This window comes from Choloepus didactylus, chromosome 8 (assembly GCF_015220235.1).
Source record: "Choloepus didactylus isolate mChoDid1 chromosome 8, mChoDid1.pri, whole genome shotgun sequence".
In the NCBI taxonomy this organism is placed as follows: domain Eukaryota; kingdom Metazoa; phylum Chordata; class Mammalia; order Pilosa; family Megalonychidae; genus Choloepus; species Choloepus didactylus.
The window spans coordinates 65,345,875-65,358,360 of record NC_051314.1 but is presented as its reverse complement, the minus strand read 5'-3'; the positions used below and the strand labels follow the sequence as shown (position 1 = coordinate 65,358,360).

General features: G+C 38.9%; 1 protein-coding gene across 5 annotated transcripts in view; it reads right to left on the bottom strand.

The window, feature by feature from the left end:
• GRIP1 (glutamate receptor interacting protein 1) overlaps positions 1-12,486 on the bottom strand; it is a 447,814-nt gene that overhangs the window by 29,363 nt on the left and 405,965 nt on the right. For all 5 annotated transcript variants that reach the window (XM_037845410.1, XM_037845411.1, XM_037845413.1 and 2 more), the window contains 3 exons: positions 11,233-11,377; positions 9,029-9,168; positions 8,669-8,863 (listed from right to left, as the gene is read on the bottom strand). In XM_037845410.1, the coding sequence (XP_037701338.1) occupies positions 8,669-8,863; positions 9,029-9,168; positions 11,233-11,377 (480 nt within the window). The remainder of the gene's footprint in view (positions 1-8,668; positions 8,864-9,028; positions 9,169-11,232; positions 11,378-12,486) is intronic.

Sequence of the window (12,486 nt, the reverse complement as noted above, 5' to 3'; positions counted from 1 at the left end):
CTTAACTTTCTGATTTTCTTTCCAGCTCTTAGTGGTAAGGAGTTCTTGGTGACGTAGGCAAGAGTGTAAGAATGTACAGCATCAGCACTAGGAAAATGCCAGCCTTGAAAGGCATGTCCATCCATAACAAGGATGCCTTGTTTTAATAAGCACCATCCAATGCTTATTGCATTACAACAAAGTCGGAAATTAAAATGGGATAAAATTCACATCTCTCTGGGTCAGGTGCAGAATCAGAATACCTGGGGCTGGCCCCATCTCTGCCCTAGTCCAAGCTATGCTGGCACATGGATTGACATGAGAAAAGACCTAGGTTCCAATCCCAGCCCTGCTACTTCTTAGATCTGTAGTCTTGGACAATTAACTTCTCTGTGCCTTGGCATAAAATGGGGATAATGACATATACCTCACAGACACAGGTACAGAGAAGGACGGATAGTAATGCACATTGACATGCTTATGAAAGTGCTGAGACACAATGAGTTTTTACTGAACATAGATGTCCATTATTTTTGGTCTTTGCTATGTCATTAACCTCTCAAAATCTCAATTTGCTCATCTATAAAATAGGGATATATGGAAAGAAGGTAAGCCTTAGCATCATTATTTCAGTAAACATTTGTGTGCCTCAAGTGTCAGGTACCATATAAGGACACAAAATGTGAAGATAATAGGATGTGATAAGTGCTCACCTTTTAGCCTGAACACACAGATGTGGCAGAACAGAGATCTGAGCAATTAATTCTGCTTGTTTGGGGGTCAGATTGTGGGCCATGAAAGGTGCCAAAGGAAAGGTGACATATAGGATTGGAATTAGAAGAGTTGGCATTTACTAGGTAGAAGTGTTGGGTAAGACAGTGTAGACTAGTAGAAGAAAGAAACTGGTGAGGGTGCAGTTATGATAAACCCCACTGCCTGACCACATGCTTCCACCAGTGGGTTTCTGCTCCACTCTAAAGGAGGGAACAGTATTCCAGGAATACTTCTGGTTCTCACCACCTGTACTTATTCCTTCCCACAGGATGAGCAGCAGCTTACCTAACTGGTAAATTTTGGAAAAGAACACTGGTCATGTGTACCCAGCCCCTTCCTGGCTTTTTCTGGACACATGCTCTCCCACTGACACTGTGCTGTGTGGTAAGCAAACCTGAGTCTCACTATTAGGGCTCTCTGATCAAAGGGGACAGGGAGGGCAAGATTGTACAGTTGGCTTACTGCAGGAAACTATTAGTGCCTATCAAAATATTCATTCTCCCTGTGCTAGTTTGAGTCCGTTATATACCCCCAGAAAATGCCATGTTCTTTTAATCCATTCTTGTGGATGAAGACCTATTGTTGGGTGGGATCTTTTGATTAGGTTGTTTCCATGGAGATGTGACCCCAGCCACTCAAGGTGGGTCTTAATCCTTTACTGGAGTCCTTCAAGAGAGCTCATGGAGAGAGGGAAGCTAAGAAAGAAAATGCCTTGGGAGAAGCAAGAAGGACCCAGACAAGCTGAGAGAGAAATGCTCAGAGACATCTGGAGACAGCCATTGAAACCAGAAGCCAGGAGAGAAGGATCAACAGATGTCATCATGTGCCTTCCCATGTGGCAGAGAAACCCCGGATGCCATCGGCCTTTCCTCAGAGGAGGTATTGTCCTGTGGATGCCTTAATTGGGACATTTTCATGGCTTAGAACTGTAAGTTTGTAACCCAATAAAACCCCATTGAAAAAGCTAACCCATTTCTGGTCTATTGCATTCCAGCAGTTTTAGCAAACTGAACCACTCCCCTTCATCTTTAGAACCAGAAAATCAGTTTTGGGGTGGGTATATTGCTGCTGAGAATACAACTATATTTCCTGGCCTCCCTTGAAGCTAAGGTGTAACTATGAGAAAAACTCTGATCAATGACAAGTAAAGGAGACTTTTTGGAATGCTTCCTAAACCCTGTTCCTGTTGTCTGGAATGTAGATGTAATAGTTGGAACCCCAGTAGCTATCTTGGACCATGAGGTGAACCCACAGATGGATGGAAACATAAAAGAGCAGAAATATTTAGGAGCATGGGTTTCTGATGACACAGTGGAATCATATATCAGCTCTGAAATGCCTATGTCTTCATTATTTAAGCCACTGTAAAGTTCTATTCAGCTGAACTGAATCCAACTGATATGTTGGGTTAGCATACATTTGACTTCCCTCCCCCCACCCCCACCTCCCATTTAATTCCCAAAGTCTAGACTTGGGTTAGGGGTAGGGAAATAATAATCCTGATGTTATCTACAGGCCCAACTCAGCTTGGTTAAAAAAAAAAAAAAAAAAAAAAAGGCTGATATTTTAATCCATAGCTGACTCCTATTTCAATTTCTCAATTGATTTAGAATTGATGAAAGAAAGGGACTGGATAAAACACCCACATAAAACATCCAGTGCCAGCAAGGTGTTAAAAACTAAAGCGTGCTTAGCAAATAGTGGGAAATGTGTGGAGTAAAGGATACTACAAAGGTGTTAGGAGATGAGAATGAGTTTGAGATAAGATTACAAAGATTTCTGTTTTAAACTGAAGACCTCAGACTTTCCTATAACAATAGAGAACCATCAAGAAATTTTTTAAGGGTATGTGTGATTAGATTAAATCTTTATAAAGATCACTGACAGTATTTTTGAATGATAAGATACTCAAAGTAAGGAAGTAAGTGAGGAATTAGTTACAATATTTCAGGTGTGAGGAAGATTTTAATAAAGGAAGTGACAATAGAAACAGCTAGGAAATGTTTAATTAGTATAAAGTAGGAAGGTGTCTGGATCATGATGACATCATAGAACTACATGCCACCTCCAGGCTTTTTATTATAATGGGAGAAAAATAAACTCCTATCTTGCTTAAACATAATTTGAATTTTCTTTTATCTGTAGTTAAACTAAATTCCTAACTGATGCAGGTAGATGAAAATACCATAATTTAAAGTAATTTAAAAATGAGGAATAATTAGGTTTGGGTAAAAGGCTAGTTGGTTGTCGTAGTTGAGAAGAAGTTAACAGGCTCAGACAACTATCCCTTTATATCATGAGTCAAACTTAAAAGCCAGAGAAAGAACAGAATAAATGAGGTAGTCCAGGTGTAAGAAAAGTCAATTGCCAGAAACATAATTAAAATTTGTTTAAACTGAACGATGATGTGAGCACTTAAAATGAAAATACGTGTATGATATTGGAAACTAGAGTTTAAATTCAAAATAGATAAAAGAAAAAAATTAAAAAATATAAATTATTAAAAATTTATTTCCTAATTAATTACTCCTTTGATTTAGAACTGGAAACCTTTCTCTTGTTCTCACTTTCTTTCTTTCACATTTAGGTTTCAATATCTGCTCTTACACTTTGTATTACAACATGAGGTTAAAAAAAAAAAATCACACTAGATTCCTTTTACTGCGAATAATGTTTAGTTTTATTTATTTGCATAATGGAAAATAATTTTGAACAAATGTGGCTTCTTCTGAAAATGGATGGAATCTTGGTATGATAATTTTTATTTTTAGGGTAACTGCACTTTAGCTATTTGTAAAATTCCAATATTACAATATTGTAATTGGTTTTCAATACCACAGTAGGGTGTAGATTAGTATCTTCCATTTGTAGCTCTTAATTCACACTCAGTGTTAATTTAGAAAAGTGAACTAAACAGTGTTGGTTCATATTCAAAAAGTTTGAAACCAGAGAATGCTTTTGGAATTCAATCTTCAACTCTACAATTTTGGGATTGTAACTCCTGCTGCTATTTTCACTTTTGGAAACCATTTTAGTATAGGAAAGTGAGCCAGATAATTCTCTGCCAAATTTGTTTCCTGAAGACCCAATTTTGTTAAGAATGAGTAAATCAAATCATAGTTTGTGTAACCATTCATAATTGTTCTTGCCAAGAGATAGCCAAAGTTTAGATGATACTATGGTGTCTTACAATGGTAAAGATAGTTCTGCCTTCTCTCAGAGGTCACCTTGAAACAAAAAGGAATACAGATAACAGAATGTACACCCCATCTCCAACAAAACTAGAGTATTTTTAAAATCTCAAAACATAATACATAAGAAACCTTGCCAAATAGATTTCAGAAAGAATACAGTCCTCCAGTTTTGCATGAGGCAAAAACAATAATGCTCCTTTGGAACACCGGGATGGATTGCATGGGCCGGTAGGAGGAAGTGCCTTTGACTCAGTTTGGTGCCAGAGAGGTGAGCTGAAAAACAACACATGCAGACATGTTACCAATCTGATTGGAAGAAACCAATCAGAGGTGGGAGAGCAGACAGGACTTCTGCATTGTGAGCAGCCTACAGTTGCTGATGTCTGTCAACTGTGGAGAAGTAAAGCTCACTCAAATATAGGACCCCGTTTTGCTAGCTGGCAACACAACAGGGCTCTTCTTTCTTAGAACCTCTAGCAAACTTCCAATTCAAGAAGAACTCATCTCTTTCAAAGATGAGTAATAATTTGAAAGCACCAGTGTAAGATGTATCCCAAGTTATTACCATAAAAAGAGAAAAGGAACATGAAAGAGTAATAGTCACTAAAGGATACTCGTAAGAACACAGCTGCTATGGAGCCAATGATAAGTATGTCCAGAAATATCATCACAAATTAAAACAAATACACAGTAAAGCCATCAATTATAGAACAAAAGATCAAAGCAAAGATTTAAGAGCTCAGAGGAAATTGGACAAGACAAGATATAGAAGGAAATGAAACACAAGCTTGTAGGGATTAGGAAAGAAATGAAGGAGAATATAAAATCCCACCAATGGGGAGAATTCTGTTGTGTCTCCTGCTCTGTGTGATTATCATATGTGGGCTGTTGTATGCTTTATCTACATTAAAAGAAAGTGAGAGTCTGATTGTCCCTGTCAATATCTTTTAACAATTATTGTCATCCTTGTGAAAATTACAATAAAACATGGAAATAAATCAATGAAGCATCCAATTACAGTCAAAAGAGGAACAAAATCTAAGAACTAAATAAAAGAATTAATAAAATTAAAAACAAAAATGTATTAAAGAAAAAAAAAAAAACAGAGATGAACAAATAAAAAAAAACCAGAGAGTCGGTTCTTTGGGAGGAAAAATACTGTTGGAGATTGAATCATGTCCCGCACAAAAGACATGTTCGAATCTGAATCTGCTCCTGTGGCACGAACCCATTTGTAAATAGGATCTTTTGAAGATGTTATTGTTAGTTAAAGTGTGGCTAAATTGAATCAGGGTGGTTTTTAATCCCTATGACTGGAAACCCTATAAAGAGGAAATTTGCACACAGTTAAACAGTAGGAACCAGTAACCAGAAGAAGCCAGAAAGGAGAGAGATTGCCATGTGATGGTGTACTGTCATCACCAGAATGCTACCGACTCCAGGAGAAAGCACGGCTTTGCCAACACCTTCATTTTGGACTTCTAGCTTTCAAAACTGTAAGACAATAAATGCTTGTTGTTTAAGCCAACCCATTTCTGGTATTTGTCAGAGTAACTCTGGAAAATTAAGACACACACCAAATAAAATAAACCATCAACCAATCTAATCACGAATGGCCTTTGCTAAATCCAGGGGTTTTCTCAGAGGTAGAAGGAGGAATAAATAAGACAAAAGGGAGCCACAAGCATAAGATTTTGATAAGGCAGAAGGGCATGAATATGAGGATCAAGAGAATGGGAAGTGGAAGAACCTGACCCTGGGGTAGACTTGAAGAAATTCTGTGTCCAAAGAGCTGCACACAGAAATGACCATCCCACTGTGGGATTTCCTTAAACACATGCCTTCTTTCCCACCACTTTGACCACTCTCTCCTAATTCTGTTTTTATTAACCAAATAATACTCGATACTGTTGGTACTTATTTTTTTACTTAATTAATGCCTGGCCTTTCAGCTCGGTTACCTCTTCTATAAGAACAGTGACCATGCCTCTTTTGTCCACCAGTGTATACCCATCATACACTGGCCTTATATTGTACCTGCCATCACATAGTTGTTGAATGAATGAATGGGTAAGTTTGATGTTTTGGAGAAGCAGCAGAAAACAGTAAGGAATGTGGCTGCAAGGAGATCAATTCCTGGCCCAGGGAGGAAGACGCACATAATGGAGGTCTGCGATATCCTTTTGGGAATGGGGCAATTATTATAGACTTAAAGGGAGAATGTACAAGGTTTTCCTGGGCTATGACAGAGAGGCTGCTGGAAGTTGGAGAGACAGGCTGGAGAGACAAGCTACATCTACCAAAATGACATCTAATAGGGAAAAAATGTATGGTTCTTGTTTTTAAAAAGTCAGCTTCACAAGCACAGACTGGAGAGATCTGGTTTAACCCAATATCACAAGTTAAAAAGAAAAAAGACTTTGGGATATTGGTAAACATAGGCTTACAATGAGTGACAGATATGACGTGACCACCAAAATTCTCATGTCAAGGCAGGATGCATTGATAGGTTCTAGTGTCTTCAATGATGAAAGTTGCAGGCTTCCTTTGCTCTGGGCTGTCAAGAGTGTTGTATGACTTTCCTTTCCGAGCACTACACTTTATTAATATTGAGCTAAACTTGAACATATTCAGAAGAGAGGACTCAGGATGATAAAAATACTCAAAAATAACTTATGTAAGGGGCCATTTCACTTAGAGAAGGGAAGACTCAGAAGAGACGTGATAGCTGTGTTCAGTCAAGTATCTGAAGGGCTGTCAAGTGGAAGATGCATTAGTCTATTTCAGAATGACCTTGAGGGTAAAACTAGAACTTATAGGCAGGAGCTACAAGCAGACAGATTTGAGCTCAATACAGGCGAGCACTTTGGAGCTGCTGAGAGCTGCATGAAGAAGGGAGAGCTGCCTCAGCAGTTAGGGAGCAATTTGTCACCACAGGCGCTCAAGTCCACACAGCCTGATGACTTGCTATGAGGCTGGAGAAGATACCAAGTGCCAAGTTGGACGTCAGACTGGATGACTTCCAAGTCTCTCTTAACACAAAAATTCTGTGATTAACGCTGGCTCTTCGACTTCATGTTGGTTATGAGAATCACTTGAGATTAGGTATGTGAAAGTGTTTTGCAAACTCTCAAGTGTTTTACAAACATAAGGTATCAGTACTGTTCTTTTAATTACTTTGGAGGACTTCAGTTCTGTCCTGATTGCCATTATGTCTACTTATCTCTTATCTCTCTTCAACCTCATAAAGATTTCTAATTTGTAAATGTCAAATTTAATATTATTGTGACTACTATTTCCTATCCAGGATTTCAAACTTTGAAATGTTTCATAAATAACAAGTGGTTCTTCATTTTTTACCAATGAGGGAAAAGGCCCTACATTTAGTGTATTAATTACAGTTCTGATCCTAAAGGGACTGAGTAGTCAAGTTTTTACCCATCACTGTATGGTGCAGAACACATTAAAATCAATAGCATCTTCCCCAGATGTTCTGTGCAACAAAAACAGCTCTACATTTCAAGTAGTGAGCAACTTATTTTAATAAACAAACACAATTTGGACAACCCCTTAGAGTCTACTCTATTAGGATTTGACTTGTGTCCTTTTTCCAGAGCATCTTCCGGTGGCCCTCAACTTCCAGGCAACAAGAGCATCTGTTATTTGGTGGCATAGAGAACTTGTGACAAGGAATTATGACTTGGAAAAATTAATTTCCAGGTAAATCAAAGTCTCAGTATTATTTTAAGTGTTCAAAAATTTTTCTTCATCTTTCAGAGAACTAAACAGAGACAAAGACAAAGACAGGCTGAGAGAGAAGAAAACTAGGAGAAATAGAAAAAGAGAAAATTGGATACAAACTCTCCTAAAGGCACAGTTAACTAATTTAAAAACAACCCTCACACCCAAACATGGGATTTCCAAACTGTCTATTTTAGTTTCTGGCTGACTTAAACCCAGAGCAGGAAAGGGTTTCAGAAGCTGGAATATATGCAAGGCATTAAAGAGAAGGTAAGGCTCAGATGAGAAATAACAAAGATATGGTAAAAAAAGTTTGGAGACATTTCTTTTCTTGTGCTGTATAACACTAGGAAGTAAAAAGATATTTTAAAGAAGCTTTTAGTTTATATTCTAGTTCTTTTCATGTGTTTATATTTTGAGTAAGGTTTAAACTTTAATATACATTGGGTTTATACTTCTGCATATGAAGATAATGTCTGTGAAGAAAAATCTATTGTACCTTCATGTATTATAACTCTCTGATAATGACTATTTTGGGAAAATCCCACAGGTTTCTATGGAAAGCCAGGAAAAAGCAGCACTAAATGGGGTCTTCAGCAAAACCCCACCCCCACCCCATTCCATCTTTGTGGAGAGCTTGCTAAAAAAGAAAACAATGGGACTACCTTCAGTGAACCACTTGATTGTACGGTTTGCCCCATATAAATCTAAGCTTGAAGGGCAAGCTATGGATTGAACCCTTGGATATCTAATGGGGGCCTGTTAGTGCTCAATAAATGTTCTGACTTATCAGCATTAGGAAGAAAGAAATACAAGGTCAGGTGAGTGAAAGCATTCAATGTGTTCAATGTGGCTGCACTGACACAGACTCAATTTAAATAAATAAAGATATTCTCCTCACAAAGCAGAGGGTGACTCTGAAAAAGATGGGATCAGCAATGACAAGATCTCTTCTTCCCATTCCCAAGGCTAGGGTATACCTTGATTCCCGTAGTTGGCATCTATCCCAGAGCCATCCCATGAGTCGACAGCGCTGTCCACGCTGGGCACCGCGGAGGAGTACATGTCAGAGAGTTTGCCTGGCTTCTGAGCTGGAGAAGAGTCCTCCTCCACATCTCCCAGGTCACTCAAATGGCTGGGAATGGGGAATTTCTTTGGACTTGATGCTGACTGGGCTTTAAAGATAGGAAAGGAATTTAAGCATCAGAGTCAGTCTAAATACTCAAATACTCCACGGCTGGAGAGCCATTTCCCTAAAAATGCCCACATAGACACTTGCACATTCTTTTAGTGAAGGAAATGCTCTGGAAATCCTTAACTGTGGCTTTTGACCCACTCACCATCTGTCTGTTTCTTAATTTTCAAGGTGACAGTCTCTCCTGCCATCTGTAACAAATGGATGGCTTCACTCAGAGGCTTCCCTTTCAAGCTGCTGCTGTTGATGGCGAGGATTCGGTCTCCTATGTGGATTGCACCAGTTCTGAAACACCAAATAGTACAGGAAAAGATAGAAACAATTCCGGCAAGCTACTGAATATAAATTCCCTGGCACATTTTACATAGTCATAACAATGAAGACTTGGCAAGGGTCTCTAGAGGTCACTTCTGGCTTTCTTCAGGGCAACGTTCTAAGACAATTGCATCTGTTGTAAATTACTTTTTAATTGCATATAAAGTTAGAAAAATTGTTTTAATTGGTTTTTAAAATGGACTTGTGCAGTTTTTTAAATTCCAAAAGCTGAGTCATTTGATGATTCTCTTAAAAATTCCAACGATGTGAACAATTGCAGTGATATTTAGCACGAAGCACTCCTTCCTTCTACAGATTTAAAGTGTTTAACACAGTTAGCATCCCAGCTCACCGGAAGTAAGATTCAGAGAGATGGGGACATATACCAGACCCCTGGTGTGGCAGGGCTTTCCCTGCTGATGATTCCAAGAATCTAAAGGGGCTGAATTCAGGAATCAGTTAGTGCTACGTTGGAATCCAGCTATGTGACCAGGGTACCTTATTTTAACCTCCTTGAGTGTCAGTTTCTTATCATTCATACGGAGATACTCATCTCATAGGGCAGCCATGAGAATCACATAGGAAAACATCCTAGCACACTTTTGTTTATTTTATGATGAACACTTGATCTTTTCCCTTCTCTTACCATCCCTACCCCTCACCCTAATTCTGAACTAGCAGATTGGAATTTACAATTCTCATTTTGCCTTATCTATGTGTATTTGGAGGCACTGGGTGGGGAAGGAGTAGGTTCATAGCAGGAAGCTCAGGGGTAGTATAACAACCCAGCTCTCTGCACATGGGCTGAGGGCTGCAGAGCCTGAGTCCTGAGTGCCTCCAGGTACTGGTCTTTATGGAGGTTGAACACAGTGACTGTAGGGATTAACTCAACTCAGGGCACTGCTGGTGACTGAGTGCTCCGACCACAGCTTGCGGCAGGGCCACATGTGCAACAGAGGTAGCACAGGGTCACACAGGTTAGGAGGGCTAATTATAACAAGTTCACCAATGCATCTACTCTTAAGGAAATTATTTTTCTCACAGAAACGATCTTTTCATTCTTTCACTGAATCTCCAGCTTATGAAAGATCTATGTTATAAGCCACAGAACACTTTACCTGTAGGTTGCTGAGTCAAATGAATATTAACCTTTTCCTTAATGTCTTTCTGATAGAGATACCTAGGACTGGAATTCAGGAGGATGTCTGAAGTGCACCATACCATGGGTATCTTCATTAATATCAGAATATTAAATTCTAGCAGGCTAACCCTGAATTGCCTCAGTACCCTCAATGACAGATAAAGGTGTTGGGTGAGCTGACTTATAAATTACCTTTAACTCCAAAATTCTACACTTCCATTTTACAAACCATTGTCTTCGATTGTTGGCATAAATGATGTCTTGTGTGAACTGCTAAGCTACAGTATTGAAGGGCAGGTATGGTTATGGGGATTGGACTATACCCCATAGCACACTTTGGAAAGAAATGCAGTTTTGGCAGGTGGTGGCGGCAGTACATCATTGCCAAAGGAACAAATGGACATTCCAAATTGCAGGATATTATTAAGGTAGTCACTACACTTTGTTTCCTGAAATCTTTAAAGATGAAGCCTGTGTCATCCTCATTCCTGAAAACACAGCAGTTAAAGCACAGTACCTGTCAAGTAATAGAGGATCAGTAAATGTTTGCTGATTGAATTGGGCAATTCTTTTAACCTCCCTGAACTTTAGTCTCTGCCTCTCAAAATGGACACAATATCAATCTACTGGTAGTTGATTGTGGTCAGTTTATACATTTCTGGAGAGTAATATCAATGCCAAGCTCATGACATCTTTTGCTACCTGTAAAATGTACCTCAAAATCAAGCTGGAGCTCTGACTGAGAATTCTCATGCTCTAAAATCAATCCTTCGGGCAGATTTGAAAAAGTCAACAAACAACCAAGCAAGAGGGGAGAGCATGTTTTTATGTGGCAATGAGGAAGGAAGCCTATCTCAGACACAGGTAATTGTAGCAGTTCCTTCAAATTTTACCTTTCAGCTAATCCCCCTTTAGTGAGGCTTGAAATGATTATAGGATCAAATGGCTCTTCAGTTCCTGAAATAGTGATGCCAAGGGGCCCCCCGTAGCGCTTAAGCTCCACGGTGTAAATAATTGCTCCGGAACTTTCTTGCTCATCTGCAATAAATGCCAAGGAGTGATAATTGGTTTCTTTGGAAAAGTAAAGCAATAAGACACACATATTTAAATAGAAAATAGAAAATTCAAAACAGCATCATCAAAGCATTATATCTCAGAAAGTAATTATTTTCAGAAGTAGCATTTCCTTAATAGGATCTTACATTCTAATACAGGGATGCAATCATCATCAGTACCAGTGAAGGGGCGCATTGTCCAATGGAACATTTCAAATTTGTGAGTGATCCACCCAGCTGGCATTGTGGGACCTTTAGGCTGTGTCCCTGTGCCCAGCTTAAAGCATGCTTGCCTGGCATATTTTAAGGGGGCAACAAATACCTGTGGAAGAACACATGGTTGCACCAGCATTATTGTCAGACAGAGTCATTCAGGGACAAAAAAGTGATTGGGCCATGCGATCCCTATTCAGGTTTTATAAGCAAGCTAACTTTTAATCGAGAAGTGTTGATTTTGCACAGAGTTGGAACAAATGATAACATACACATAGATAAGCGGGGCTTAGAGAGTTTAGCTTTCAGACAGAGCCAGGAAATCTAGAATCCCTTACATATCATTCCACTGACTTTGCGTTAAAAAGTGAGCCATATTGAGGAGTTAATGGGTATTATATCATAAGTTTGAATGATCACCTCTCCTTTGCTATTGAAATGAAGAGTCATTGTCAGCTATTTTTTTAGTAGCACATACCAAGCTGTCACTTTGTCATAAACTAACTTTTGGTTATTTCTCTTGAGGAAAGATGTTTGTGAATGTGGTCTGCCTAAAGCACTAGCTCGAATGACCGATGTCATGGGACATCTTCAACATGGTGGGTGTCTTGACTGTATCAAGGTTGTGAATATGAAGTCCCAGAATTCAAAGGTTTTATTTCCTCATGACATGCTTAAAGTTCTTGAGCATTTCTTGTTTTATTCCTTGGGCCTGGGAGCTCTGAATGGTTAAGAAGCCATTTCATATTTGTACCTAAAGATACAATGAAATGGTCCAGTAGTTACTTTAATAAAACAGTCAGCTTTTACAGTCATGCTGAATCACAGCGAAGCATTAACACAGTCACATTTCTGCAATGAGCAGTTGTTCATTTACAA